Genomic DNA, 19,131 nt, shown 5'->3' with positions numbered 1-19,131 from the left:
ACCTATGCTAACTAGCCTTTGTAAGAAAGATGTATATACTTGCCTATGTTCAAGGCTCCAGCCCAGTCACATGATCCATTTCCCCTGTGTCAGCCAGCACGGCTTCAGGGGAGAAGAGCTAGTGACAACAATGAATGGACAATTAAAGCCCTTGGGTGATGACACCGCTCCAGGCTTTACTAGCAGTTATTGGAGCGCTCTCTCCTCTCCCTACAGTTACCGCTGGCTGACATGGGAGATTGAAACTGCTTGAAAATAGGTAGTTATATACATCTTTATTACACGGGTTAGTTGGCAAAGGGAGGGGGCAGTTTTAAGCTTGGGTGTAAGCTGGAAATCTTCTTTTAACTTGTATGACTTTTCTGTTAACGGAAGTTTTAGTTTAAAGGGGCTTACAAATAGGGATGGTTGGTTTTCTGTTGAAATACAAAAACAAAACATCCCATAGCTCAACTCACCAACCACTCTGCTAGCCAACCAAATTAACCTGTCCAACAGTCTGCGTAAAAACAGGGATTTAGTTGCCACGCATTTGCAAATGCGTAAGCTTGAAAGGCCTCTTCAGGGCACACTGTGTATGCTTGCAGTCTTAAATACTACTGAATTTGAGCGTCCCCACAATGGAAGCACATGCATTAAATGACTGGATGAGGGGCAGGTGGACCTATGGGAAGAATGGGCATAAAGTCAGCTGCATATAGAGCACATTATATTGCTCAGAAAATCTTTATCTCCAGTTGACTTTAAATGCATAAGTGTATCTGTTAATGTCAGATGAAAAATTATCATGTTTTTGGTCAGCCTATCTAAAAAAGATTTACCAAACCCAAGATAATCAACTAACTTTATGTACAGAAGTGGGTGCAAACAACGCTTAAATTAACATCAGTTATAAGGGAAGTTCATTTATCTTAATTATACAGTACATGATGCATTCGTACATATGAACCTTCAGGTGATTGGACCCTGGCAAAGGTCGAAATGTCACACCACCTGGGCACCTCCTCTATAATTGTACCCCACTTTGAGAGTCCTCAATTTTGTACTAATATCTGAAGGTGATGAATGTTTTCCAAGCCATAGCTTAACTATTTTTATTTATTTTTTTCTTATTTAATCTTCACGTTTTTCAATCCACTTCTTTGAGAGCCGTACCTAGACCCCATGCTGTTGAAGATGGCCTGTAATGCTGCTTTGGGCCTTTGGTGTAAAGCATTGGGGGGTCAGCTGCAGGATACAGGTCCAAGGCCGTGGGCCATTCGCTTTTGAACCTAGTCCCTGAAGACCCCTTTGGGGGGTTTCCCACCATGACAGGACCTTATGTACAGTCCAGCCTAATGGACAGCTAAGAGAGTGTCACCCTGTATCTCTGACCATTACTGTAAAAACAGAGCTTTGGGGGGAATGTATTCAGCTCACAGTGTAAGCTTTTAAAACGTGGTGCTAAATCTCCACTGCTCAGAGCTTAGTCTCAGCTGGATGCCTAGATATTTATTGGGTGTTTTTTTTTTGTCTCTCAATAAAAGTACATGCCAAAAAGAGGAAATCACGAACCACACAGGGTGTCACAATGAGTACAGAATTGGTACACTCAAAGTACCTCTGCCTAGAGCTCTTATAAAGTGCTTGGGCACTTCCTTCCACCTTTTCACCACGATGATTTGTTACAAGACTGTCTACACCTGGGTTACTGCATATTCCTTCCAGACACGCTTGCCCTATACTCTACACCATATTCTGTGAGTACCCCACAGCAGAATATCCTCACTTGTTATGGCAGAGCCCAGGCAAAAGGAAGTTGGTCCAAAATGCAAATCAACATTCGCTCTGCTGAAGGCCTGTACAGCACTCAGACACAGAGTGACGAAGTGTTTCTTGCACTACAACTGGTTTTAACCCCAGTTTTGGCATCAGATTCTAGCACAATTTCAGGCACACAAGCAGCCTTTTTGACTAAAGCAGATGTCTCTGCATCGGTGTCATGCTTCTTTGGACATATTACAATGCAGACAATTTTGTCCAGAGCTTAAGTCGCCCAAGCCTCTTCCCTCTACTCCCGTTTCTCAACCTTAGTAATTTCATATCCTGATATGCTGGCCCTGGAAGACACAGGCACAGAAGGGCATGAAGAGGATATTGAGGTAGTATTGGAGGAATCTGCAAAATACTTTTTCATAGACTGCTACATTATTGATGTGGGAGTTTCATTCAACGTACTTAATCTTTAAAAGCTCATCACCTCTGTCCACAAAAGCCCTGGCATTGTGCAGCCTCTCTCCTCTATCTTATTAGGCCCCTTTGGATACAAAGGGACCTGAAAATTTTGCAAAACCTTCCCAGTTCAGGACTGCAGTCTGACAAATGGGTCACTCCAGAAAAGATTTTATAATCGCCAGCCCCCCATCCTTTCCTGAACTCTATCCAATGGAAAATGTTTTCAAAGAAGTTGGCTGTTCTTGTGGTTACTCCTACGTCCTAAACAAATAGCTAACTGTACCTATTGAAGATGCTCCTTAAAGTGGTTGTAAAGGTTGATGGTTTTTTACCTTCGTGGATTCTATCCATGAAGGTAAAAAACCTTCTCTGGGGTTCTCTGTACTTACCTCAACCCCATCACGATCCAACAATGTGTACAAGAACCTCGGCTCTCTGGGTAATCTCCCTCTTCATTGGCTGAGACATCAACGGGAGCCATTGGCTCACACTGCTACCATCACAGCCAGTGAGCCAATCAAAGAGGGGCAGGACCAGGTCAGAGCTGCGAGTCTGTGTGTGAATGGACACGCAAAACCATGGCTCAGGAGCAAGCCTGCTCAGCTGTCCCTATTGCAAACTACTTGCTCTGGGGGCATGCGGCAGGAGGCAGGGGCCAGCCGGGGACATGAGCGGACTAGGATCAGGGCTGCTCTGTGCAAAATCACTGCACAGAGCAGGTAAGTAAAACTTGTTTGTTAAAAAAAAAAAAAAAAAAAAATTACTTCAATATCACGTTAAAGCAGTACTCTGGATGAAGGAGCACAGGGGCACCTTTAGACAGCAGCATTGTTAATCTGGTGAAGGAGAGTATCAGATGTACTAACAAACTGAAGCCAAACTCCAGTTTACACTGCAGTTACTGCAACAGTTTTTTCCTTTTTGGGATAAAGGTTTTACATAAAAGCTGATCAATTTAAGCGCCCCTGTCTGTGGTAAATGGTTTTTGCTTAATTGATACATTTGCAGGAGAATGTGCTCTGTTGAAAAACAGTAGACTTGATCGCTGGATTAACAAATGAAAATAAGAGAATCTAACAAAGAAAACCAAGGCAGCTGTCACATCTCAGAATTAGGCTGCAATAAGTTTTCTTTAGAGTTTAATACCACTTTAAATTTAAGATGCTCCTAAAGGTTCCCTTTTCTCTTGAAGGCCTGGCATTGCAAACAGCAATGCCAGGTCTGCCATTTCTAACTGCAGCTAACTGGATTTGGGCTATGAAAACCAACATGACCCCATGAATCTTAATTCAACAAAGAGGTCTCAGGAGGGAGACCTGATCTATTCAAAACGCAGATTATTATTATTATTATTCAGGATTTATATAGCGCCAACAGTTTGCGCAGTGCTTTACAATATGAGGGCAGACAATACACTTGCAATACAAATCAATACAGGAGGGATCAGAGGGCCCTGCTCGTTAGGTTATCTGCTATTCTAGATTGTAAGCTCTATCTGCTGTTAACCTGATTTTTTACTTCAAAACATAAATTCAGCCATTTTTTGGCACAAGGCATGGCCCACTAAGGCTACCAAGCCTTCCCCAAAGCTCTCTTCACAATGAAGGGTCAACCTCACACCTAAGAGTGGGGTGACATCTGTTTGCCTCTTTCTGATCTGGGGATTCAATCTGTTTTAAAAGGGCACAAAATAGTCCAAAACGCTACCCCTTCACCTAATTTCTTTCTTCCAGTCAATCAAAAACTACAGTTGGATTAGCAGAATGTCCTGAACCATCTCTTGTCCCAGAGAGTAGTTGTGCCAGAAAGGTTCAAAGGATTTTACTTAGACCTGTCTACGGTACCAAAGCCCAACAGGGGTATTCGTACTATTCTGGGCTTAAAAATCTTTCAACCGATTCCTTCATATTCCAAAATTTTGCCTGTAATTTGCAAGGCCATTCATTTCCTCCTCTGAAACAAGGGGAATACATAGCATCCAAGATGCCTATCTGCATGCATGTTTTCATTTAGCCACCCCATCAACACTTTCTTTGCTTCGCAGTGGCAGTTAATCCCCTCTTGCCGCACTGCCCTTTGACCTATCCCGTTCTCCCAAAGTGTTCTGACCCTTAACAATGTCCTCTGTGATGGAGGTAGGGACTCAGATTTATTCCTTTTACAGTTAACACTGTGTGGAGTTCCTTTCTTCCTCCTTCATGGTTCATGCTGTGGCATATCTACTAAGATACCCGAGAAATTTTGACCTATCACATTTGGCTACCCACTTGACTGCGCATGTGCGATGCTGCCATATGTGTTCCAACACTGTGGCAATCTGCACGTGCACAGAATTTGGAGGCCACACCCCTGAGTCCAGGTTCCAGCCCCACCATCCCGGTGGACATAGAGTACAATTATGCGAAGCGTGGAGAGCGAAGCGAGCCCGCGAGGGCCCCTGTGGCAAAGTGGTCTTACAACAGTGTTGGAACGCATATGGCGGCGTTGAGCATGCGCAGTCCAGCGGGTAGCCAAATGTGATGGGTCGCCATATGTGACTAAACACCGCCACCTATTTTTCCATTCAAACTTCTTAAAGGTTTTACAGTATGACTAAGATAATCTTTTTCACTTTCCTGTAAATTCTTTATTTTTAAGTACAGAACACAGGGCACCATTCCTTCATTTATGCTGCATTGGTTTCTATAGAACTGAGGACTTACAAAGTAGGGGTAGAGTTATTGGGGAGGCGCTCAGGAGGCGTGCCCTCTAAATCTTAGCCAGTGGCTAATTGCCTGAAGGTTCGCACCTATAAATCATGGTGTATGATGAACTCACTGCCTGTGTCCTGTACTGTACTCCAAGGTATGGATGGAATTTACAGGTAGGTCAGAATTCCTCTTTATCCAGACAATCAGCAACGATAGAGGTTTTCAATGTGAATATCTAGGACTAGAGAAGAGTTAAACAAAAAATGTTTTGTTTATTTCCCTATACACATGATTGGTGCTAGCAGCAGTTATTAAAGGTTGTCTTCAGTTTTAATGGGTAGTGCAGTAGGTCAGACAGTATTTTCGTTTTCTGGAGTTGCTGTAAAATCTGGTATATTACATGGCAGATATGATTGGCACAACAAATTATTTTTAAATCACAATTGCTTGAGCTTTTGAAAGCTGTTGCAGATTTTTATGATCATCAAACTTTTATGTTCCTATAGTCATATCTTTGTTGGATATTGTGAAAAATTGTCCGGTCTTTAACAAGCCTTGCATAAACTGAGCTGAAACGTGTTTACTGCTGCTCTTAATAAAGACTATATACAATTGCATTTTTTTTTTTAACATAGAAGTTGTGAAAATAATTACTTTCTACCAGTTATAACCTTTCATGCTCCTTTTAGTGGGGGATGTAAACAATTTTCAGCCCAGTACCTGGCACCCTTAAATATTGTCATGTTTATCTCAGCCTAAATTGAAAGCTCATAGTGGATCTTGGGATTTTTTTTTTTTGTTTTAAACCAGTCAGATGCAAAATTCTGGTGTGGAAGGAGTGATCATAAAATGCAAGCCTGTACTAATCATTTTTTTACAGTTAGGGGTAGGAACAGCAAAAACATTTATTTCATAGAATGGGCTGTAGTTAAACCAAAACAATTATTGGAATAGGCTATATTGGAATAAATGGTGTAGCTGTATTTTGCTTGAAAAGTATGTGTTTAAATTTGTTGTGTTTTTATGTACTTTATATGTATGTTTATATACAAGCCAGTTTATTGCATTGCAGAACAGTTAGCATGCATGAAGTACAGTGGATGTTAAGGTGAAAAATTTAATTGTTTTTCAGTGTAGAAATCTTAATGAGCATCTGACTTGTTTTTCAGCTTCTCTCTGTAGACACTACTGTACTACGAGAGTCTCTCATTCACAAAAAGATTATTGCTAAAGGAGAAGAGGTAAATATTTGTATGATTAATTTTAAAGTGTTTATATGTTGTCACATACCAGCTAGGATTTACTTTTCAAATGACGACACCTGAGTTGACAGATGATGTACAGTAGTTTACATACTTTCCTCTATAACTTATGTGAAGTATTGGTTTCATAGCATGGCCAAAAGTGGTGACAAAAGCATAACTAAGACCTGAAAAAGTTGTGTTTTTAAAAAAGAGAAAAAAGTCTTTGTCAATCTAAAATCTAAAGCTATTACCTAGAAATCAGCAGGCTAACCGCTCAGATTTATAATATAAATCCAGGCGCAGAGAGACTTGAACGTTTGATAATGGATTTATGCATTTTGGTTTATGCACTCTTGACCCAACATGCACATCTGTTGTTCAGTTCCTATAGGTATAGTTTGTATAGTCTCTAGCATTATGATGGAGCAATGGCTTATCTCTAGGGTGCTGTCCATTGTACAGTGGCTGTTTTTATATTGTACCGTGACTGTTTTTATATTGTACCGTGACTGTTTTTATATTGGCATCTTGCAATTCCCTGCACGGCAGGATGCAGACTGGGAGGGGAAAGGGTAAAGCCCGGTACATGCTAGTAGTATTTTTTTCATTCAACGCAGCAGGGCTGAATGTGAAAAAAAAAACTGACAGCTCAGGAGGAGCTGCTGTACTAATTATGCAATGTAAGTACAGCGATCTCCCCTGCTGTGCTATTTTATTATGACAGAGGGACAGCCCCCCCCCCCCCCCCCCCCGCCAGAACACTCCAGGCAGCTGACCGGGACCCGGTTGGCAGACCTTCAGTCATCCCCCATCGACAGATGGACCGGCCGCAGTACACATGGGCCAAATGTCGGCCAGTTTCTATTGAACTGGCCGATGCCGCCTCAACATTCAGTCCGTGTGTACTAGGCTTTAGCCAGTCAGGCCTTACTACATTGCACAGTGCACATGGAGCCAATTGACTGGAGGGCGAAGCAAATGGTTGACCTAATTTCATTGCTGCCCTTTACTAGATAAGTAGGCACAAAGACGGTGCTTGAATAAGAAGATTTTTTATTTATTTTTTTGAAGCTCTGCTACAAGATCTTCTGTCTTGTATAGACTGAGCACTTTTGTCACCATATAGCTTCACCCTGTGGTGGAAAATGCAAAATGAAAATGCCCAATTTTCAATTATATGACCACATTGGTGTGAATGTTAGTTTTCTACATCGTCTCAGAATGTTTAACATCTACGGTACTGTGTAAATGTTTTAGGCAGGTGTGAAGAAATGCTGTACAGCAAAAATGCTTTCGAGAAATACATATTTTAATTGTTTGCTCATTTTACATTTTGTAAATTGTTAAAAGAAATCAATATTTGGTGTGACTAACTGCTTGGCTTTGAACTAGCATCAGTTCTTCTAGCTATCCTTGCATAAAGTCAGGGACTTTGCAGGGTTAATCAGGTGTATAATTAACCAATTATGCCAATCAATTTCATATGTAGGTTGAAACACAGTCATTAAAGGACAAGTTCACCTTTGGGAACATGTTAAAAACAGGTGGAAAATGTAACGTGTTCCCAATGCTACAGCCGCTGCACCCCCCCCCCCCCCTTTTCTGCAGTTCAGCAGTGTCATTCATTCACACAGCTCTGTTTGTGAATGAAAGCCTCAAGCCCCACATCCTTTGCAGGTTGTAGTTCTCTGTGAACTGCCATGGTAGTGCATTGATTTTCTTCCCATCATTGTATCTGCCTGCCCATGCGGGATGTACGCATACGCAGATATACCGACAGATTTGAAGGAGACCTGCATGGCACCAGCCATCTGCTGATTGCTGCTGCAATGGTTTACAGGCTTCAAAAGAAATAAAATAATGCACTTTTTTTTTTTCTTTTACCTGCAAAAAAAAGTTAATTTATTTTTCTAAAAGGTGAACTTATCCTTTAACGGAAACGGAAACCGATGTGTAGGGGGCCTAAAACTGGGTGAGAAACAGCCAACTTATGCTACTAATGTGAGATTGTGGAAGACCGTTTCACGTCACTGGTCATTCACAATGGCAAGATGGAGCACAGTAACAAGACACAAGGTAGTTATACTGCATCAGCAAGGTCACTCCCAGGCAAAGATTTCCAAGCAGACTGAGGATTCAAGATGTTCAAGCTATTTTGTAGCAGCACAAAAAAAAGTTACTTCAAAACTGGGCACTGACGGGCATCCCTGGTGGTCCTGGGTGGGCATCCTTGATGAGTCTGCACTGATAATCAATGCACTGATTATCAACACAGAACCCCCCCACCCCCGTCAGGAGAGCAGCTGATCGTCTCTCCTCTACTGACGCCTGTCGGTGCAAGTATAGGAAAAGCCAATATATACGGCTCTTCCTATTAACACCGAGCTCAGTGATGCGGTGTGTCAGACACACCACACCAACGCTAGGGTGCGGGTGCACAATCGCAGCTTATCCTGCTAAATGTTATGATGTCCAGTCAGGATAATGAAACCACCTTGTGCATGTCATATTGCTCTGTGGTGGGTGGGACGTGGTTAAGGACTGTAGACACAGTGGTTGGCCAAGGAAGCTTAATGTAGCAGATGAGACCCATCATGCTTCCTTCTGTTCCACATCAGATACAAAGAATTACCGCTCTAAGGTAATGACTTCTCCCAAAACAGCTGTCTCCACAATCCCACAGGGTGCTGGCTCTGTTTGCAACAGGAACTGAAGTAGAAAAGATGTAGCTGGATAGCCGCACTCCAAATTATTCAACTTTATTTCAAAAATGTAATTAAAATCATAGCATCTAGGCTGGCAAACAGACTAACTGCACAGCCGCTAAGCGGCTGTGCAGTTAGTCTGTTTGCCAGCCTAGATGCTATGATTTTAATTACATTTTTGAAATAAAGTTGAATAATTTGGAGTGCGGCTATCCTGTTCCACATCAGATGATGTCCTGCAGTGCCATCAGCAGAGAACAGGCAAAAACTTGTGTGACTCGGGTACAACCATCTACTGTTCTGAGAATTCTGGCCAGAATTGATCTTCATGGTGTCTGTGCATGATGTCTTAAGCCTAGGCCAGTGATGTCGAACCTGGGCACCCCAGATGTTTTGGAACTACATTTCCCATGATGCTCTGGCACATTACAGTGTAGTGGAGCATCATGGGAAATGTAGTTCCAAAACATCTGGGGTGCCAAGGTTTGCCATCACTGGCCTAGGCTAATGACCAGACAAGAAACAGGAAGTGGGCTGTATAAGGTATTTACTGGCATAAAAAAAATGTTTCCCAAGTGTTCTTCCAGGACAGCCCTTGAGAGATGGAGCTCCTCCCATCGACACAGGAAACACATTGCCACAGTTCAAAAGGCGGTCCCTCAGGTCCCTGGTCAGTCATTTGTGTTTCCTCCGTCGGAGGAACATGTTGCCAGGAACCTGGAGGCCCCTCTCAGGGGCTGCCTGAGAACCTGCAAGCCTAAGGGACCGGGTCCTGGTTTATGGCTGCAGTTTGGGTCCATACCTTTTTTCTTTGGCTCGGGTACCGTCCAGCTGAACCGGAGCAGACCCGTTACCCTCCTCCTTCCAGTGCCGAGGTGGCCAGGGGCAGAATGACGCCGGTTTCCCCCAGGAGTGGTGAGTGGAACCTTCCATCTTCCCTCCTCGTTGCAGGGGGTCGGAGACGCCGAGCGTTCACTTCCGGCGGAACCGCGTCATCACTGCGTGCCGAGACCTCCGGTTCCGGGTCTCTAAGGGTACAAGGAGGAGAGGGAGAGCCAGCGCTGTGCCTGTGAAGCCCGACCAGCGTCCAGCTATACCGGATTAGCGGCGGGATTCGGAGCGTCAGAGGGGGACCATGGAGGCTATTCCCCAGGATACTCCGGCGGAGACAGGCACCAGCCAAACCCAGGTAGGCTGCTGGGCATGCTATTACTCTGGTGGAGTGGTGGTGTTTGTAGGCTGGGCCCTGTAGTACCCCACGGTGGCGGTTTACTCACAGTGAGGTTGTTTGTTAGTGGTGATTCTAAGAGGGACATGGTGCTGACGCTAAGAAATCCTTTGTCTTCTTATTTTCAGGCTAAAGAGATGCCAAGGGAAGACAAGACAGGCCGCAAAAAGTGCCCTAATTGTGGGAATAGGTTGTCCTCTGGCTCTAACAAAGCCCTATGCAAGCAATGCATTGCAAGCTTGCTTAAATCTGAGGCAGATTCCCCTTTAGCAAAGTTTTTGGGCTCCTTTAAAGAGGAAATGGCGTCGACCTTTAAGTCCCTCCGGGAGTTAATCACTGACATGGGATCAGCTGCAGCTGCCTCCACGAGTAAAACAACTATAATCTCATCCTCACCATGCCTTACAACACCCAGCTCAGGGGAGCCCCGTATGGTCAGGGAGCCTAGCCCCACGTTGATTAGCCCCGAATCCTCTGACACTGACTCGGGTCAGGAAGAGGATCAAGCAGCATCTAAAGCCTCAAAATATAGATTATCTCTCGAGGAAGTAGATGAGCTAATGGGGGCTATCTACGATACGCTGGAAATTGAGGAGGAAGTAACTCAGTTATCCAGACATGATCAAATGTATGAGGCTCTGGGGAAAAAGAAAGCAAGGGTTTTTCCTATACATAAGGTGCTTTCTGACCTTGTCCTTAAGGAGTGGTCTGAACCAGACAAGAAGGTTTTCTTTCCTAAATCCCTTAAGAGAAGGTTCCCTTTTGATGAGAGCCCAGAGGCGGTCTGGAATAAAAATCCAAAACTAGACGCCCCTCTGTCCAAAATCTCAAAGCAGGCTGATCTGGCCTTTGAGGATATGGGCCACCTGAAAGATCCCATGGACAGGAGAACAGACATTGTCTTAAAGAGGGCCTGGGATGCCTCTATGGCAGGCTTAAAACCAGCTCTAGCCACTTCCTGTGTAGCTAGAAACCTGGAGTTCTGGTTATCGCAACTACAAGAACACTTAAAGGCAGGCACTCCTAGGGGGGAGCTTTTGAAATCCTTCCCTATGCTTTTTAAGGCCACCAGTTTCATCTCTGACGCCTCCACGGACTCCGTTAAATTTACGGCTAAATCTGCAGCACTTTCAGTGGCAGCAAGGAGGTCAGTATGGATGAAAACCTGGGGGGGAGACACGGCGTCTAAAACCCGCCTGTGCAGCGTCCCTTTTACAGGAGACTTAGTCTTCGGGCCTGAATTAAACTCCGCCTTAGAAAGGACGGCGGACAAAAATAAAACCTTTCCCGCAAAAAAGAAAAATTTTCAAAGAAAATGTTTTCGTCCCTTTAAGGAACCCTCTAAATCAGAGAAGAGTTCAACCCCCAAAAAACATTGGTCGGGACATAAAGGGAAAGAAAAAGGGGGCATACTGTTTAGCCGCCCCAATCAGGATCCCAAACCCCAGTGACGTCAGGGTTCCTGTGGGAGGAAGATTAAGCAAATTTCTTCCTCAATGGGAAGAGACAACCTCGAACGAGTTTGTCTTAAATATAATAAAAAGGGGTCATGCGCTGGAATTTCACAGCAACCCTCCTTCCAAGTTTCTGGTGACAAAGCTTCCAAGTCACTCAGAAAAGGCCAGGGCCTTAGCTTTACTAATAGGGGAAATGGTAGATCAAGAAGTATTGACACCAGTCCCTATTCAGGAACAAGGGGACGGTTTTTACTCGCACATCTTTGTGGTAAGAAAACCGTCAGGGAGATTCAGACTAATTATGAACCTCCGTCCACTGAATTGCTCCATCCGTTACAAGAGATTTCGGATGGAGTCCATTTATTCCATAAAGAATCTCCTGCAGAAAGAGACATTTATGGCAACCCTGGACCTAAGGGATGCTTATCTGCACATTCCAATAAGGGAGGAATGTCAGAAATTTCTTCGAATGGCAGTGCAGATAGACACAAAGGTTTACCACTTTCAGTGCAGAGCACTTCCCTTCGGTCTATCATCCTCTCCGAGAATCTTTACCAAGGTTCTCGGAGAGGCTTTAGTTCCTCTGAGGCTTCAATCAGTCTCAATTATCCCCTACCTAGACGATCTGCTCCTAACAGCCCACTCAGAGAGTCGTCTTTCTCAGGACCTAGAATTGACTCAACTCAGTCTGAGTCGATTAGGGTGGATTGTCAGTCAGGAGAAATCCAAGACAACCCCAACACAGGAGATCCTGTATCTGGGGTACTGGATCAAGTCTGTAGATCAGAAAATTATACTGCCGGAAGAAAAGATTTTGAATCTGTGGCAGAGAATATCTTTTCTTCAATGCAGCCCCAAGTGTACGGTGAGGGAAGTAATGTCGGTCTTAGGTCTTATGACGGCAGCCATTCCAGCCGTACAATGGGCCAGGTTCCATCAAAGAGAACTTCAGGGTTTTCTGTTAGAACAATTAAAAGGCAGAGATCTGGAGGAGGAGGTATCGATCCCCTCAAGGGTAAAACGCTCCCTCTGGTGGTGGAAGGACAGAGAGAACCTAAACAAAGGGGTTCATTGGGTCCTTCCTATCACTTCAACACTAACAACAGATGCGAGCAGTTGGGGCTGGGGAGCCCACCTAGGCTCAAGCTGGGTCCAGGACAAGTGGACCCCGGAGGAGAAATGTTTCTCTTCCAATTGGAAAGAACTAACAGCAATCCTGAGAGCTGTTCTAGCTTTCCACCCCGCAATACAGGGTCACCATCTACAAGTCCGTTCAGACAATACGACGGCTGTAGCATACATAAACAAACAAGGAGGAACCAGAAGTCCTCGTTTGATGTTGGTAGCCAGACGCATTCTCCAGTGGGCAGAAGCCAATCTGGAATCCATTTCTGCAGTTCACCTGAAAGGGGAGCTGAACAACAAGGCGGACTTCTTGAGTCGACAGAGGATTTCGAACCAAGAATGGTCCTTACACCCAGAGGCATTCAATCTCATAACAGCTCACTGGGGAGAACCAGAGGTAGACCTTTTTGCGAGCAAGAAAAATGCAAAGGTTCCCAATTTTTTCTCGCTAAACCCAGGAGATCAACCCCTGGCGGTAGATGCCTTGCAAACTCCATGGACTTTCAGTCTGGCATATGCATTTCCCCCTCTTCATCTCATTCCGAGGGTCCTAGCAAGATTCCTCAAGGAGAAAACCTGTTTGATTCTAGTAGCACCTTTTTGGCCCAGGAGACCGTGGTTCACAACGTTGCTACAATTGACAGACTGTCCGCCTCTAAGACTTCCCTACAGAGAGGACCTCCTGTCGCAGGGACCTCTTTACCATCCGCAGGTCGCCACACTGAAGCTGTCAGCGTGGTTACTGAGGAGGAAATCTTAAGGAGTAAGGGCCTGTCAGACGAGGTAATTGCGACCTTACTACAGAGTCGCAAACCAGTCACGAGAGCTATTTACACAAAAGTCTGGAAAAAATTCAATAGCTGGCTGAATAGCCGGGACATAAATACGGCTAATATTCTACAGTTTTTACAGGAAGGTGTAAACAAGGGTTTAACCCTAAGTACTATTAAAGTACAGATAGCTGCCTTAAGTGTATACCTAGATGAACGCTTACAGGAAAATCCTTTTGTCACTAGATTCTGTAAGGCAGTCGCTAGACGCAAGCCAGTCAGAATCACAAAAGTCCCATCCTGGGATTTAGCAGTTGTGCTAAAAGCTTTCTTGGGGTCACCCTTTGAGCCTATCTCAGAGGCCTCCCTAAGGCTTATTACCTTTAAGACAGTTCTCCTGGTGGCAATCACTTCAGCCCGTAGGGTCAGTGAAATCCAAGCACTTTCCATCAGGGAACCATTCCTACAGATCCTAGAAGACAGAGTCATTCTAAAGACAGACCCTGGGTTCTTACCAAAGGTAGCATCTAGCTTCCATAGGTCCCAAGATATTGTCCTCCCTTCATTTTGTCAAAATGCAGCAAATGAGAAAGAGGAACGTTTTCATTTATTGGATGTGAGGAGGTGTATTCTAGAATATCTTAAAATAACAAATCCATTCAGAATCTCAGACTCCCTTTTTGTCCTTTTTTCCGGACAGCGTAGGGGACAGAAAGCTTCAAAAGTAACCATAGCTAGATGGATTAGGCTAGCTATAGCAGAGGGGTATAAGGCCTTGAATAGAGATCCTCCTGAGGGTGTTAAAGCTCACTCCACAAGAGCGTTGTCTGCATCCTGGGCAGAAAGAGCTGGTGCCACCCCGGAGCAGGTATGTAAAGCAGCCACATGGTCAAGCTTTTCCACCTTTACAAGGCATTACCGACTGGACTTAATGTCTAGTCAGGATCAGGCCTTTGGGAGGAAAGTCCTCCAGGCCGTGGTCCCCCCCTAATCTGGTAAGTACTTGGGGATCCTCTCAAGGGCTGTCCTGGAAGAACACTTGGGAAAACTGGAGTTAGTACTTACCGGTAACTCCTTTTCCGGTGGTCTTCCAGGACAGCACGATCCCACCCTTTATTTGATTGTAGTGATGTACTAATGTTATTACCTGTTATGGTTTATATGTTTTTCAGTTCCATCCTTCGGTTCTTGGTGAATGACTGACCAGGGACCTGAGGGACCGCCTTTTGAACTGTGGCAATGTGTTTCCTGTGTCGATGGGAGGAGCTCCATCTCTCAAGGGCTGTCCTGGAAGACCACCGGAAAAGGAGTTACCGGTAAGTACTAACTCCAGTTTTTCTATCCAAAGTTAAAACAACAAGGACAAAAGATTTAATAGATGGAAAGTTGAAAAAATTACTTAACCGGTTCCCGACCAGCGCACGCGATGTACGTCGGCAGAATGGCACGGGCAGGCATATTGGCGTACAGGTATGTCCAATCTTTAATGCCGCCCTGCCATCGCAAGCGAGCCGCCAGCAACGCGCTCGCGTGCTGGTTGGGACCCCCGGGAGTCCGGTCGCGGGTTCCCACGGACTCGATCGCCGCAGGCATACCCTCGATCATCTCACGGGGCGGCTGAACGAGGAAATGCTGTTGTAAACGACATTTCCCGTTCTGCCTAACAACTAGTGATGCTGATCTCTGCTCCCTGTGATTGGAGCAGAGATCAGTGTTCACTAAATTAAAGCCCAGCCCCCAACAGTTAGTAACACACCCCTAGAAACACTTAACCCCTACACTGCCACCCACTGGTTAACCCCTTCACTGCCAGTGTCATTTACACAGGAATCACTGTGTTTATATAGCAGTGATTGCTGTATAAATGACAATGGTCCCAAAAATGTGTCAAAAATGTCCGATGTGTCCGCCATTTTGTCGCAGTCACAATAAAAATCGCTGATCGCCGCCATTACTAGTAAAAAAAAAAAAAAAAAAGTCATAAAACTATTCCCCTATTTTGTAAACGCTATAACTCTTGCGCAAACCAATCAATAATCGCTTTTTGCAATTTTTTTTTTTACCAAAAATATGTAGAAGAATATGTATCGGCCTAAACTGAGGGAAAAAATTATTTTTTTTACGTATTTTTGGGGATATTTATTATAACAAAAAGAAAAAAATGTGTGGTTTGTTTTTTTTGTTTTTTTTTTTCAAAATTTGTCGCTCTATTTTTGTTTATAGCACCAAAAATCAAAACCGCAGGGGGTGATCAAATACCACCAAAAGAAAGCTCTATTTGTGGGAAAAAAATTACGTTAATTTTGTTTGGGAGCGACCACGCAATTGTCAGTTAATCGCAAAAAGTGGTCTGGTCTTTGACTAGCAAAATGGTCCAGGGCTGAAGTGGTTAAGGTCCGCTTTAAGAACCATCTTCAGCGTAAAGCACAAGGGGTCTTGGTAGTGATGGTTTGGCCCCATGTAGCCCTGATCTCAACATTGAGTATGTCTGGGATAACATGAGGAGTCAGAAGAATTTGAGGCAGCCTACATTCACAGGAGATCTGTGGTTGGTTCTCCAAGATGTTTGGAACAACCTACTTGCTGAGCTCCTTCAGAAACTGCACAAGTGTACCTAGAAGAATTGATGCGGTTTTAAAGGCAAAAGGTGGGCATACCAGATATTGATTGTATTTGGATTTCTCTTCTGTTCATTTACTTTCCATTTTGTTAATTGCTAAAAAAAAAAAAAAAAAAAACGTCTATTTCTGAAAGCATTCTTCATTTATAGCATTTTTTCACACCTATCTAAAACCTTTGCACGGTATTGTAGCTTTGCATTTTACACATTCACATAAAAGCAGAAATCCAGGCAAGCTAAATACACAATTGAAAAATATAGGAATTTTTAATTTGTCAAGGAATGTGCATTTTTTTTTTAACCAGTTATATAACTGGTCAGGAACATAGGTTAACTTTTTTCTCTCAGCTTGTTGATAGGACAATGAAAGATGAGCAGCACCCTGTTGAGCTCATGACTTTTTCTCTTTATTGGTAATATGTGCTTTCCCTAACCCTTTCAGTACAAGAGATTACAGCAGTCTTGTATCAAAACCTATACAATTAAAAATACATGTATTTCACATAACATAACTGCCTTAGGCTCCTTTTACCACGACTTCGCAATGATTTTACAGTGATTTTGACCTGATTTCAGGGAATGCCTGTGTAACTCGCATCAAAGTCAGACCAAAGTAGTATAGGGATTACCTTGAAGTCGCCCAAATATGAATGGTACTCATTGGAAATCATGGGGTATGACTTGTCATGCAACTTTGCAGTCCCAAGTTGCACAAGTGTAAAAGGGGCCTTAGCCCTGGTTCACATTGGTACGATCTGACATGCGCTTTGACATGTCAACGCGCATGTCAAATTGGCAGCAATGGCGCTGCCCTAGTTGGTGTGACACTGCATTTGTGGCGCCGCACAGATTTCAAAAATAGGATTTTTATAACAGCTTACCTGTAAAATCCTTTTCTTTGATGTGCATCAGGGGGCACAGAGCCATAGTAATAACTATGTGGGTTATATCAGCGTATCGGGTGCTGGACACTGGCATGCCCCATAAGGCATGAACTTCCCCATATAACCCCTCCCACTACTGGGAGTCCTAATTTTTGTAGCCAAGCAATCAGTGTATAAGAAGGCAGCTTTGTGTCCCCTGATGTACATCAAAGAAAAGGATTTTACAGGTAAGCTGTTATAAAAATACTATTTATTTTCTTACATCAGGGGACACAGAGCCATAGTAATAACTATGTGGGATGTCCCATAGCAATGGCAACTGAAGGGGGGGGGGGGGGGACAGAATCAAGGAAACAGGAGGCCAGAGGACTCATACTGCAACCTTCAGTGTATGCTGTGCCCAAGGGCAATATCCTCTTGACCTCTAATATCGATTTGATAAAATCGGATAAACGTCTGCACCGAAGACCAAGTTGCGGTCTTGCAGATCCTAGCCATTGAGGCCTGATGATGCACTACCCCGGAAGCACTAATCACCCTGGATGAGTGTGCTCTTAATCTGAGAAGGAAGAATTTTCTTTAATCTGAAGCTTGATCAATCACTTGACAAATCCATTTGGAAAATAGTGGATCCTGACACTGCTTGTCCATATCTTGAACCCTCTGGCAGTACAAACAAAACTTGTGTTTTGCGAACCTGAGCAGTCGCCTTTAAATTGATTCTGATCGCTCTTACTACATCAAGAGACTGTAGTGCTTTCTCTTCCCCAGATTAAGGCTTCTGGGGAGAAAGAAGGAAGAATATCTTGGTTTAAATGAAAACCTGTTACCACTTTTGGTAAGAATTCAGGATGAGGACATAAAACAACCTCATCCTTATGCATGATGAAATATGGCTCTTACGAGACAGAGCCGTTGGTTTCGATACTCTTCTAGCAGAAGGAATGGCAAGCAAAAAATATTCATTCTTAAAGAACCAAGAGAATTTCTCGTAAAGTTCAAACGGTTGATTCAGCAAAGCCAAAAAGAGGTGCCTTGATAGGGGGATAAAACCGCGTTACCCCCTGAATAAGCTATGCACCAAGAGTGGAAAGCAAGAGGCCATAGGAAAAGACATCGACATGGCCTGGATATTGCTCTTGATAAGTCAAGGCCAGCTTCATTTCAGATCCAATAGCAGGAGTCCTGCCTATTGGCATACTTCCTGGGGTGCCAACCCCCGGATTCATACCAAGAAACCTATGCCTTCCAGATTCTATAGTAAGTGATTCTGGAAGCCGGCTTCCTGGGCTTAGTCAAAGTAGACACTACTGAAGGAGATCACCCATGATTTTTTATAGGGTGGGATTCAACAGTCAAACCTGTTAAACTCCTTGTCTGTAAAGTAGGATGAAATACCAGACCTTGTACAAGAAGGTCTGGCTATAATGGACTCCTACTGCCATCTTTATGATATTGATAAATTAAGATCTTCTGGGGCCACCAGAATCACCTCCTCCTGTTCCTTTAATCCTGTGGAGAAGGTGTGGAAGTAGCAGAGCTGGAGGAAATGCATAGATCAGTGAGAACTGATCCCCTGGGAAGACTAATGCGTCTGTTCTGCCTGCTAGCGGACCCCTTGTTTGACATAAAGTTGTCGACCTTCTTATTGAATCTGGACACGAATAGGTCCATGTCCGGAGTACCCAATCTGACATTGCTAGGAAGATGTCGGGGGAAGAGATCATTCTAAAATAATTGTTGACGTCTCAAGTAGTACGCCTGAAATATTAAAATTGCCGATAGGCAAGGAGTGTTGTGTTCTGCCAAGGCTAGAATATTATTCACCTCTTTTTTATTTTTTATTTATTTATTTTTTGATGTAAGCCACCACTGTGGCTCTGTCGGACTGAATCCTGTCAGGACAGTCCTGTAATCTGACCGCCAAGATTCTATGGCCAGATGTACTGCTTGAAACTTCCAACAAAGTTGATAGGCAAGGTCCTCTAACCTGGACAGAATATTCTTCCAGGGCTGCTCCCCAGTCTAGAAGGCTGTCATCTGTTAACACCTTGCAAGATAAAGATTTTCCCTCCTGCTGGATAACCACCAATTTAGACTCTGACCTATGTCGAGAGCCAAGCGTATTGGAAACAAACAAGGCCTGAATCCTCTTTATTCCAGACCAACAGGATGGTGTCTTGAAGCAGTCTTT

General features: G+C 43.9%; 1 protein-coding gene across 6 annotated transcripts in view; it reads left to right on the top strand.

Annotated features, from left to right (window-relative positions):
• MYO1C (myosin IC) overlaps window positions 1-19,131 on the top strand; it is a 352,367-nt gene that overhangs the window by 206,886 nt on the left and 126,350 nt on the right. For all 6 annotated transcript variants that reach the window (XM_077480547.1, XM_077480549.1, XM_077480545.1 and 3 more), the window contains exon 9: window positions 6,074-6,145. In XM_077480547.1, coding sequence (XP_077336673.1) covers window positions 6,074-6,145 — 72 coding nt within the window. The remainder of the gene's footprint in view (window positions 1-6,073; window positions 6,146-19,131) is intronic.

Source organism: Lithobates pipiens, unplaced genomic scaffold (assembly GCF_037356315.1).
Source record: "Lithobates pipiens isolate NorthernLeopardFrog02 unplaced genomic scaffold, aLitPip1_a1.2 Scaffold_16, whole genome shotgun sequence".
NCBI lineage: Eukaryota > Metazoa > Chordata > Amphibia > Anura > Ranidae > Lithobates > Lithobates pipiens.
The sequence above is the reverse complement of the archived record's forward strand: the minus strand, read 5'-3'. Positions and strand labels throughout refer to the sequence as shown.